The sequence below is a fragment of the Carcharodon carcharias genome, chromosome 20, assembly GCF_017639515.1.
Source record: "Carcharodon carcharias isolate sCarCar2 chromosome 20, sCarCar2.pri, whole genome shotgun sequence".
Classification (NCBI taxonomy): Eukaryota; Metazoa; Chordata; class Chondrichthyes; order Lamniformes; family Lamnidae; genus Carcharodon; species Carcharodon carcharias.
This window is the reverse complement of record NC_054486.1, coordinates 62092008-62105018: the sequence shown is the minus strand read 5'-3', so window position 1 is coordinate 62105018 and position 13011 is coordinate 62092008. Positions and strand designations below refer to the sequence as shown.

The following is a 13011-nucleotide window of genomic DNA, read 5'->3' as shown; positions in this document are numbered from 1 at the left end:
TTCATTATTGAATGCAATTTGTGATGTCAGCATTGCCTTCAGGGACAATTAAGACAGCACCTCTTCTAATTCTTACCAAAGAACTGATTCTGTCTCATGAGTTATGATATAAGTTCATTATAATTACGCTGAGGATAATTGCATCATCTAATTTGATAATGGAATATTGTTTTTTAGGACGTATCTCATCAAGATTGGAAAAAATTCACAAAACACTCAGGTTTAGTGCAGAATGATTACGTAATACTATTTGTGCCTTGGTAATTTTCATTTTCTTCATGTATGCACTAAGGATGTTGGAAAGCATTGCAAAATTCTGTGTTTACCTTCTAAGTAACTGTATAATTTCTAAATCTTTGGTGACAAACTTTTAAGTTTTTAAGCAATGAAGTCACAAAACATAAAATTACCATACATCTCTCTGCTCTAATTGCTGTATCTCCCCGCTCAAGTAATTTTCTCTAACACATCTCCTTAAGTAAATATCTCTGCTGTTGCCCTGCTTGGTAAAGTCCTATAGACTGCCATGGTGTAGCATATCTTTTCAATGCTGCTCTCCTAGAAATTCATTTAAGCTTATTTTGAACCTGAGATTGTTGGCATGCTGGATACATGTGCCAGAAGCTGGAAGTCTGTGACTCGTGCAAAGTTGGGCCTTGGGCCTCATCAACTACTTTGACCGCCCTTTGGGCAAGTCCTTAATTGTGGAGAAGCAAGCGAATGACAGGAGGCTACTGCTGGCTAGCAGCAGTTTGCGGTAATGTTGTGAAGGTAGAACGAGCACTTCAGATTCTGTAGCCTTACGTAAAGGTGTGCACAGATAAAGCAAACCATTTGTTAGTGGCATTAGAGGTGGTTGGTTAGGCTGCTGAAAATATGGAAAAATCTTCCACAATAACTTATCCAGGAGAAGAATCCTGAAAAAGGGCCATCTGTAATGTGTATCTCTCATCCCTATTTAGGTAGCCTCCAGTGATGCCTGAATATTACTTGACCCAAGAGTCCTTGGGACGTTAAAAAAAAGCTTGCATTTACATAGCACTTTATACATTCTAATGATGTCACAAAGTGCTTTACAGCCAATTAAGCACTTTTGAAGTGTATCCAATTTTTTAATGCAAGAAATTTGTGCACAGCAAGATCCCACAAACAATGTAGTACATACAAACGTATGAACATATGAATTAGGAGCAGGAGTAGGCCATTAAGCCCCTTAAGCCTACTCCACCATTCAATAATACCATGGCTGATCTGATTGTGGCCTCAACTCTACATTTCATCCCACCAGCCCCTGATAGTCTCTGACTGCCTTGGTAGTCAAGAATCTATCCATCTCTGCCTTAAAAATATTCAACGACCCCACCTCCAGAAAAGAGAGTTCCAAAAACCACCTCATCTCTGACTTAAATGGGAGACCCCTTATTTTTATCTGTGTCCCCTAGTTCTAGTCTCTCCCATGAGGGAAAACATCCTTTCAGCATCCACCCTGTCAAGTGCTTTCAGGATCTTATATGTTTCAAGACTCCAATGGATACAGGCCCAGTCTGTCCAACCTTTCCTTATAAGACAACCCCTCCGCCCCAGCAATCAGTTGAGTGAACCTTCTCTGAACTACTAATGCATTTATATCCTTCCTTAAATAAGGAGACCAAAACTGTACACTGTATTCCAGATGTGGTTTCACCAGCATCCTGTTCAACTGGAGCAAAACGTCACTATTTTTATATCCTTTTCCCCTTGCAATAAACAACAACCTTCCATTTGCCTTCCTAATCACTGGTTGGACCTGCATTCTAACTTTTTATGACTCATGTACCAGATCCTTCAGTACTTCAGAGTCCTGCAATCTCTGTCAATTTAAATAATATGCTACATTTCTGCCCTTCCTGCCAAAGTGGACAAGTTCACATTTTCCCACATTATAGTCCATCTGCCAATTTATTTTCCCATCCACTTAACCTATCTATGTCCCTTTGCAGACTCCTTGGCTGGAATTTTCCCATACTGCCTGCAGTGGGTTTCCTGGCGGGCAGGAGTGGAGAGTCCAGCAGCAGGCAAAAAGTTGCAAATTGCTGTTGTAAACACAAGCCACGATTCTCCTGACAGTGTTCATGGTTATCCTGTCAAATAGTGACACGAACACCGTTTGCATTCATTAGCGCATCATGAATGCCTGTTTGAAAAAGGGTGGCGTGCACAAGTCGAACACGATGGGGGCAATATAGAAGGAAGGCAGTGGAATGGCAGGGAGAGGGAAAGGCGAACACTATGAGGGTCTTTCTGGGGTCACCCTCCAACCTCTTGTTGCCACAAGAATGAGCAGGAGTCTGCTTAGAAAGAAAGGAGGAATACCTATTTGTGATGAAAACTACTTAAAGCCAATGACTTTATTAGCACTGTAAAGGGCTACTCAGAACTCAGTGGCTACACATCACAAGAGTAAGACATAGGAATGTAGAGTTTGGGAAAGCAGGCAATAGTGAAAGAGGCACAGCTGTATCATTTATGGCATTTCATCAATGAAGGCCTGTCATGTTAATCAGATGTGACACTCCTATTGGGCCAAAGGGCATCCGTTCATTGACCATGAGCAACTGATTGGCCATTAATATGCCATATCAGAGCTTGGAGCACAGAGCCAGTTTGGGTAACTTATGTCAATTAAGCTTTAGCATCCTACACAGGGTTCAAGATGTTACATACCTGCGATGCCATCTTGGTCACCTCGATGTGTGTGCTGGTGTTTCAAGGACAAGGTGGCATCAGCCACCATGCCACTAGGGCACGAGAAACTTTGGACCCCTACAGTCTCCAAATGTGCCATTTTCTGAACTTTGCTTTTTTACTGCTTGAATGTCTTCAATGTTTCCTTTCAGAGAGAAAGCAAAAGCTAATATGGATCTAGGACTCAATGCTGCCTTTCAGGGTTCTAATGCAATGGAGGGGGCAAAACAAGGAGAGTCAACTTTGCGTGCAGCTCCAGCAGGAGAGACATGATCAAGCAGGGCCAGAGCATGAACAAGGAGGGTCAGGAGGAGAGACCCAGACAACGGGTGACCCACCAGACCTTGGGTTTATCATCCAAGAGTCTCCTATTTATAAATGAGTGAGAGGCAATGCCGTGTACATCTGCGCTTGTCCCCACTTTCTTCGTGAAGACCTGACGCCACATGGAGTTGGAGGGTATCCCCTACCAGTGGCTTTGAAGATGACTGCTGCACTCAATTTCTTGGCCTCTGGTTCTTTTCAAGGATCCAACAGGCACCTGTGTGGCATCTTTCAGTCCGCAACACATTGATGCATAAAGGAGGTCACAGATGCCCTTTACAGGAAGGCCCATCATTATGTCAGTTTAGCTCTGGGCGAAGATAGCCAGGCCACGAGATTCACTGGCTTTGCTGCCATCTCAGGCTTCCCAAGAGTGCAGGGTGCAATAGACTGCACCCATGGGCTCCATGACAGCAGGCCCTAATGTTTATAAACTGCAAGAGCTGTCATTCCATCAATGTACAACTAGTGTGTGATCACCAGAAGCACATTCTGCATGTTTGTGCTTGGTACCCTGGGAATTGTCATGACTCCTACATCCTGAGTCACTTCCAGGCGCCTGAGAATTTCGAGGGACCGTTACGTCTGCAAGGTAGACTTCTTGGGGATACCATGTACCCACTGAAATGCTGACTGATGTCACAGGCACATCAACCTCAGAGTCGTTCCAAGGAGAGATACAATGCTGCTCACAGGTCCACACGCTCCTTTATAGGGCAGTAGGGCATCTGAAAATGCGTTTCAGATGCTTGGACCGCTCAGCTGGCTCACTCCAATACATTCCTGACGCATCATCGAAGTGTGTTGTGCCCTTCACTATCTAGCTGTGCAAAGAGCTGAACCCTTGCCAGATGATGATCTGGAGGCCCAAGAACCTCAGGAAGCTGCTGAGGGTCAGTATGAGTTGATCACACCATGGAGGAAAGAAGGGATGGGAGATGTGCCCATGATGCATTAATCACCGACAAGTTCCAGAAAGAGTAAGGTCAAGTGAGGGAATATGGACACGTCTGTCCTAGCCCTCAATGCCATGTTCTTTCAACTCGGGATGTCCACCCACTTGCATTGAGAATGAGTCCCACATTCACATTTGCCTCATGAATCACCAGGCCATGATCTTTGCTTAGGTCTGTGGAGGTCCTGGGAGTGAGCTCACTCCGGGAATTGAGAGCCCACTTAGAAACAGGAGCAATGCAAGAGAAAGAGCACTTACCCATGCACCTGCACTGCAACACTCGGAGGGCTGCTGGAGACCAGTCACCCGCTCAGTCCGAGTCAGATGATGAACCTCTGGAAGCAGCAGTTGGATATGCAACGACATGCTGCGGAACATCAGGCAGAGATTCAGCAGTCACTCAGGAAACTAGAACAAATGATGGAGTCTGCCTGCATTCTGCCTGATGTGGCTTTGACATGCGAGTGCCTCGAGGTCACCATGGGAAGGCTGGCAACCACCATAGAGATCTTGGTCCCACCAGGTCTTGCTGAATTTGTGCTCAGCCCTGCACTCCATTGCTACATACCCTGGTGGACACCATCAGGATGCAGGTGGCATGGGGATGAGGCACCTTGACCTCCCTCCAGGTGCACCATCTCCTGCAGGAGTCAGGATGGGGCCCTTGGGCACCCACAGGATGAGCATGAGTTGGACACCCGAGGGGCCTCATATCAGCCACTCACAGCCCCCTCTGTTTGTGACCTCCAGCTTCTCAGGGCAGCCCTCTTGCCACCTTCTAATGATGCAAAACACTGCTGCGATTGAGATGTGGACTGCCTAGGGATCTCCTCCCGTGCATGTCTTTTCTTCTTCTACCGCTGAGGTGACACAAATGCTGCTAGATTATCAATGCTGAGAGTTGCCCTCACTTGATGGTGTCCTTTAAGGAGGAGAAGGGTTAGAGATGCTTACATCACACACTTCCAAAAAAGATTTAAACACATCTCCCTGACATCACACAAGGGGTGCGGACACTAGTTCAGCTGAGGTTGACATCATCGGAACGTGAATCTCTCAGTGGGACACTATCACTGAGTGGGAGGAAGGCCAAAGCTTGAAATAAGAGGATTCCAAAGCACAAAATCACAATGCCTTCAATTGACAGGAACATTCACGTAACCATCAAATGTATTCACAAAAGTGCAATTTATTTACGTGCCTCTAGTGCACCCGTGACCCAAAAGTGACATCAATTTTTCTTAACTTTCCTAATTCTAGCGCCATACGTGGAGCTGGAGGCAGCCTGCCGACTGTTACATCCTGATGTCTGTGTCGACCTTGGCGGATGTCTTCTGGTGGCCTGTGGCCTGAAGGGCCCCAGCCTGATGAGGGTCATCTTGGGTAGAAGCGCCCTCGTCTCCAGCATCCCTCCGATAGACCTGGGCTGTCCCTGCCTCCAACTGCTGCAGGGATATGTCAGTGTGGTGTTCCCCAGAGCATAAGCCCAAACCTAATCTACATCTGTGTCTCACTGACATGTATGTCTCTAAACTGGTAGCGGGCATGTGTGAGTGCTGTGAGGGCTCTTCCAGAGCTTCCTCCTCTGATTAATTCTGGGGGCTCGCACTGGTGGTGCTGCACTGACTTGGGGCTCGATCTGCTGGTGCCTAGAAAATAGAGTTTCGGCTAATGAGTATGAGCTAGATAAGACTGCATGTGACTCACTGTGCAAATCTGAATTTGATGAAGTGTTGGAGCTGTGATTTGTACTGGGTTGGTGGGAGAGGCTGTTCCCTACAGGAGTGATCCCTGCCCTCCCTAGCCAGCTTGGCTGCAGCCTCCTCAAACTCAATGAGGATGATGATGTCTGCCATCCCTCCCCTGGTCTTCGTTTTCTCGTGCCTGTTATGCGCCAGCTTGGCCTGTATGAAGAAGAAAGAAAGGCATGTGATGAGAAGGGATGGAGCAGAGGTTGGGTGAGATGCATGTTCCCTGTGTGTGGTGAGCCCTCCCCAGAAGGCCCAGAGGATGGAGTGTGAGCAACATGATAGATGGGCTGGTGGTTGCTTGTGACCCATGAACAGAGTAGCCGTTTGAGTGTATGATGCCATGATGAGAGTTTGATATTGGAGGGTATTGAAGGATGACTTACTCTGGCAGAGCAGATGAGATCATTCATCCGCTTCCTGCAAGCGGGATGTTGTCTTGTTCTTCAGGCTCTTGGCCTTCCTGTTCTGGTTGCCAGACATCTCTGGTGGGCTAGAGAGAGAGATTGTGTGTTGGACTGGCCTTTGAAAATGGCGCCCAGACCTGTGAACCCACCAGCTGATGGTGGCTGCACAAATCAACTCTCAACCTGCAGGTGATTCGGACTGATATGCTCCTTTGCATAATTAATGATGCCCCAAGTGCAAAATTGGATGCGAGTGCCCACCAGTCTGGTCGACGGGGTGGATGCTGCCGAAACTGCCCGCCACCGCACTTAGTCTCATTTATGGAAAATTCCACCCCTTGTATCCTTTCCATAATTTGCATTCCCACCTACATTTGTGTTATCAGCAAATTTAGCAACCGTACGTTCGGTCTCTTCATTCAAGTCATTGATCTAAATTGTAAATTGTTGAGGCCCCAGCACTGATCCCTGTATCATTCTGCTAGTTACAGCTTGCGAACCTGAAAATGACCCATTTATGCCTTCCATTTAATTTTTGCTAACCAATCCATGCTAATCTGCTGCCTCCAACTCCATGAGCTCTTATTTTGCATAGTAACCTTTTGATGTGGCACCTTGTCAAATGCCTTCTGCAAATCTAAGTACAGCACATCCACAGGTTCCCCTTCTTCCATGTTGCTTGTTGCTTCCTCAAAGAACTCCAATAAATAAGGCAAACATATTTCCCTTTCATAAATCCATGTTGACACTGCCTGATTGTATTGAAACTTTCTTAGTGCCTGCTATAACCTCCTTAATAATAGGTTCCAGTAATTTCCCTATGGCAGATTTTAAGCTAAGTGGCCTGTATTTTCCTGCTTTCTGTCTCCCTCCTTTCTCGAATAGAGGAACCATATTTGTTATTTTCCAATGTGATGGGACCTTTCCAGAATTTAGGAAATTAAAACTAATGGATCTGCTGTCTCAGCAGCGAAGATTCTAGGATAAAATCCATCAGGACCTTGGGACTTTTCAGCTTTTAATTCTAATAATTTCCTTCGTACCCTTTCCTTGGTGATTGTAGTTGTTTTAAGTTCCTCCCTCTCTTTCACCTTTGCAAAATATCTGTTCAATTCATCTGCCATTTCCTTATTTTTCATTATTAATTCCCCAGCTTCTCTCTAGAAGACCCAAGCTCACTTTACCTACTATTTTCCTTTTTAAATACCTGTAGAAAGTCTTACTGTCTGTTTGTTTATTTCTAAGTAGCTTTCTCTCATACTCTAATAATTTCTTCCTCCCTATTAATCTCAGCCATTCTTTGCTCTTTATATGCTGTCCAATCTTCTGACCTGCCATACATCTTTGTGGATTTGTGCACTTTTTCTTTCAATTTGATAAGATCTTTAACTTCCTTAGTTAGCCACAGATGGCACATCCTTCCCTTAGAGTCTTTCTCACTGGAATGTATCTTTTCTGAGTATTCTGAAATATCTTCTTAAATGTCTGCCATTGCATCTCTACTGACCTATTCTTAACCTAATTTCCCTGTTCACTTGAGCCTCTTCATGCCTTCATAATTGTCCTATTTAAGTTTAAAACACTAATTTTAGATCCATTGCTCTCTCCCCTCAAACTGAATGTGAAATTCAATCATATTATGATTATTGCTATCTAGGGGCACCTTCACAATGAGGTCATCAATTATGCCTGTCTCGTTGCATATTACCAGATCTAATATATCCTGTTGCCTGGTTGGCGCTAGAACGTGTTGTCTTAAGACACTGTCCCAAAAACACACTATGAACTCATAAACCAGGATACCTTTGCCAATCTGATTTGCCCAATCTATATGTAGATTAAAATCACCCATGATTATTGCTGTACCTTTGTCACATTATTTCTTCCTGTATACCCTGTACTATGTGTGGTTATTGTTAGGGGGCTTATAGACTACTCCCACAAGTGACTTCTTACCTTCACTATTTCTCGCCTCTACTCAGATGGATTCTACATCTTGCTGTCCAGGACTAAGAGCATCTCTATTGCACCAATATCATCCTTAATTAACTTAGCTACCCCTCCACCTTTTCCTAGCTTTCTGTCCTTCCTAAATGTTATGTAGCCTTGAATATTTAGGTCGCAATCTTTGTCATCTTGCAGCCATGTCTCTGTAGCTATCAAATCATGCATATTTATTTCTATTTGTACTGTCAATTCATCTGTTTTGTTATGAATGCTGCATGCATTCAGATACAGAGTCTTTAGCTCTATCTTATTACAATTTTTTGTGACCTGTAGGCTTATCTGTTGGTACTCTCTTAGGTTTGCACACTCTCCCTTCCTGCCATGCTCTGATCATCATTTCTCTTATTCCAACCTTGCTCTGTTGCCTTGTCTTGTCTTTATTAAATTTATCACATTGCACCCATTTAGTTTAAAACGCTCTCTACTGTCCTGGTTGTACTACTCACCAGAATACTGGTTCTGGTATGGTTCAGGTGAAGACAGTCCCAAAGAGACAGCTCCCATTTTGCCCAGTACTGGTGCCAATGCCCCACGAGTTGAAACTCATTTCTCCCACCCCATTCCTTAAGCCATGCTTTTAACTCTCTAATCTGATTTACTCAATGCTAGTTTGCTCATGGCTCAGCTAGTTATAGCCACAACATTGGAGAAAAAAGTAACACAAACAGTGTGAGCCCAGTTAGTGTTGACATGCTATTCTGTCATAGGAGCATCACAGGCTTACTCAAATTCTGACCTCTTCTGATGTCCATTTTCTGGCAGGATGCCACCTCGAAGTGACAAGGAGTGACATCATTGTCTATTTTCCCTCCCCTTTACTAGAATGCTGAAGCCAATTATAATATTCCTATTACCATACCTACCATGAGGGTGCAACTCAGCACAAATTGGCCATTGAACCATGGACCCTTGCTGGTCTGTGCAGTTCAATTCTACAGTTGGTATTACATTTATCATTGGGAGGGATTAAAACAAGACCATGGGCTTATATTTGTATTATTTATTTCATTGCTGTGCTACAAGGTAAGAAATATTTACAGGAAGAACTTTTTTTTACACGTATGTTGTATTTTTAATTATTTCCTTAGGTGGACTGTGAAACGAATGTTCTTCAGGACGGCTCACTTGTTGATCTTTGTGGGGCAACACTTCTGTGGAGAACGGCAGATGGCTTGTTCCATACTCCAACGCAAAAACACATTGAGGCGCTTCGACAGGAGATAAATGCTGCTAGACCTCAGTGTCCAGTTGGGCTTAACACCTTAGCATTTCCCAGCATCAATCGCAAGGACATTGTGGAAGAGAAACAGCCGTGGGCTTACCTCAGCTGTGGTCATGTCCATGGTTACCACAATTGGGGACATCGTAGTGACACGGAAGCCAATGAGCGAGAATGTCCTATGTGCAGAACTGTTGGCCCATATGTGCCTCTTTGGCTAGGTTGTGAGGCAGGATTTTATGTGGATGCAGGTCCTTCTACACATACATTTAGCCCATGTGGACATGTGTGCTCTGAGAAAACAGCAAAATACTGGTCACAAATTCCATTACCACATGGTACTCATGCATTCCATGCAGCGTGTCCTTTTTGTGCTATACAACTTAATGGAGAGCAAGGCATCATTAAACTAATTTTCCAGGGACCAATTGACTGATGAAGACTTGAAGGAGGGCAAAAAAGAATAAAAAACTTTTTTGGGAAATACTGTGAAAATAATCTGCCACTGTAGCTGGATGCCCACTGTTGCTGAATGATTGACATCATTTTTGGAAGAATTGGGAGGGTGAGCAGGTTGGTGTGGGACACAGTTACTTGTGTGTGGATGATAATGATTAATGTTTTACGGGTTCAGCATTTGGAGGAGCCATTCGTAAAAGCTACAACTAAAAAAAAAGTTATCCTATTGTTCTAACCTATTTTGCTACAGTGTGCCCTTTGTATAGTTTTATAATTTATATGATTTTAATATATTGTGTATACACTTGATTGGCCTGTCCAGATAAAGCTGTAAATCGTTTTATGGCTATTGCATAACCTTAGCATTACTACTATTTAGACTTGCTCTCTTTTAGTAAGAGTGTATGGCAGTGATCTGCTCATTCACTGTAATTTGGTTTCATTTCTCAGGTGTGCAGATAAATGATTAGCCAAGTTCTGCACCAGAGATCAGTGAGAAGGCGGATGTTTTTCAAAATACTGAAGTATTCTTTAAAAGCTTTACTAACCCTTTGCAAAGGTGTTTCTGAAATTCAATGCAATATTGTATTTTGAAATTATTCTAATTTTTGAATAATGAAACGAGCTGTGATGCTCTACCCCCCCCATACAAAGAAAAAATGTTACAATTTAACTGAAACTGAATTAAGAATATTGGTTTTAGTGTTGTATAACAATTATTTTTCCATTTGAGTTGCATCTTCAGCATGCTGTCAAATTCTATTTAAAGTACCAATACTTGCTGCAGGATTCCAGTCTGTTAGTTCTAAGTTTGAGTACTGCTCAGTTCTGCTGCATAGTGTATTATCTAAATTGCTCACCTTCTGTTTCAAGTCCATTAAAATATAATGTAGTACGAATATTTACACAAATCCCTGTAACAATTCAGATGCAGCTTTTATTGAACACCATTGTATAAACAAGCAGTATGAATATCAGCAGTAACAGAGCTGTGGACACACCTGGCAAATTGTGGTGGACTGGAATGTTTGATCAAAGTTTAAAAGACCATCTATAATTTAAAATAGTTTAGCAGCTGATCTATTTACAATGCAAATGTAACATCTTTAGATCACTCATTTTTTGAAATGTTTCCTAATAGTTTTCCTGGGTTATTTTGTAATTTTTTTTTGAGGGTGTGTGGGTTAGTATGTATGGAAGTTCAGGTGCAACTTGCTTTTAATTATTTCTCCTTTAAATTTGGATGAAAATAATCATGGTAAACAACTAAAATTATTGATTCGGGATTCAAAATATCTGCATTACTCGATCTCTCACCATTTACTTTGACATAGCTTTTGGGGAATCCCTAAAAACGTATTGTCATCGCAAAACTGTTGCCTAAAAAATAACTTTTTTAAAAGCAGCTGAGTCTCAAAACAGAATGTACACCTATTTTAACTTATAAAACTGTTTTGATCGTATGATGCTTGCAGCTATTTTATTGAAGTCTAGATACAGATTTGCATACCTGGCTTGTTACCTATGATTGTACTGTTTTATTTGCTTATTGTGTACAGAATAATTTTAAGGCTTAACTGTTAAACCATGTGCTTCGTATCATGGCATTATCCATATTTTTATTGCATTTTCTTGATTTTAATGTGGATTAAAAGTCAAGTGACAAGATTTTACCCTTTATATTCATGTATTTTAATCTTCTATTACGACTGGTACCTTTCACTTTAAGTGAAAATATTTTCTTGAATTCAATTAAGATTAATATATTTACTCTCCGTTATGTTTTATAACACTGTATATAATTTAGCTGTTATCCTTGTTAAAAGGAAATACACAAGATAATAAAAGGCTTTACCTATATTTATTTCCAATATGCATATAGAAAGATTAACTCCACTATTACTAATGAAGTATTATAATGAAGTGTTGAGCACTCAACAGTACCATGACAAATCTTGCTGGCAAAACTACAGCAAATGAAGTATCGCACAATAATTAAGCTTCTTACAAAATGGGGGAAAATGCCCTAGTTAATTTTTCATCAATATTATGCATAAATGTCAACCTTGTCACATGACTTGCAGCTAACTCCATTTATTGTAACCTCTGCTAATTTAAAAATTGCAATTAATGTCAGTGAAAAGATGGCCTTTTTGATTATTTTCATCAGTTGTCACACTAGTGTTAATTTCTATACATACAGAATGAAAGGCTTTCTGATTAAATTTTCAGGATATTGCCTGTGTGCACGCATTCAGATTTCTCTAGTTCAAAATTTAGTAGCTTTACTTAAGTTTGGTTTGGAAAGAATTTTGTTGGTGCCTAAGATGCAAACTGATTTCTTGTGATGTCTTATTACATGCTAATAAAGGCTTTTCCAGAAATAGTTATGCATGAAATATATTTTAGTTTGTGTGTTGGATTTTTGTATTTTCCTTTCATTGACTTCAGTGGAAAAGTTTATTGGATGACCAGATGCCATTAATTTTACGCCATTACCAAGAGTTAAAATTACTGTCTTCAAAACCTCTGCTTTGAATTGTGCATAGTAACATACTTTAAAATAAAATTTGGTCCATAGCAAAATGCTCCTTAAGCCAATGGACTTGAACCAAAGGTGAATTGTGTTCTATGTCCAACTAAAATTCTTCCATTCGTTGTTAATGCTGTAAAATTGACTCCCATGATCGAATATTTTGCACTTCTGTGTTGAAATCTTTCAGTGCTGGTTGATCTCAGTGAATATTCTCCTTCTGTATAGCAAAACCTTAAATTTTGTTCAGTGAAAATGTTCATCTTGTTCCAAAAATGTTCTGAGATTCTTGGAAGTCAACTCTTCTCCATTATGCAGATTTAAAGGGATTGTTGTTTGGAACTTGCTTACTTTGTTTTGGTGCATAAAAATAACCTTCAGACTGTGAAGGCAAAGTTATTACCACTGTGTACATACTAAATAGAAAACTTTTAAATTACTTGAATACTAAGATGTTGGCACTGAGTTTAAAAATTGTCTGTAAAAGGAAATGCAGTCAACATAAAATAAAATGTGTGTGTATGGCCAGATTACCGATTATAATCCAAGATATTATCATCCACTCTTAAGTGTAGAATGTAAATATTTGCCTTAATTGTAGACATTCTTGGATAAGACTGTTACCATATTGCATA

At 41.5% G+C, this 13011-nt stretch overlaps 1 protein-coding gene across 2 annotated transcripts in view; it reads left to right on the top strand.

The window, feature by feature from the left end:
• The window catches only part of LOC121292268 (E3 ubiquitin-protein ligase pellino homolog 2), a 206417-nt gene extending 194188 nt beyond the window's left edge, over positions 1–12229 (top strand). For both annotated transcript variants that reach the window (XM_041214081.1, XM_041214080.1), the window contains one exon: positions 9254–12229. In XM_041214081.1, coding sequence (XP_041070015.1) covers positions 9254–9820 — 567 coding nt within the window. In that variant the 3' untranslated portion in view covers positions 9821–12229. The remainder of the gene's footprint in view (positions 1–9253) is intronic.
• Positions 12230–13011: the final 782 nt, after the last annotated feature.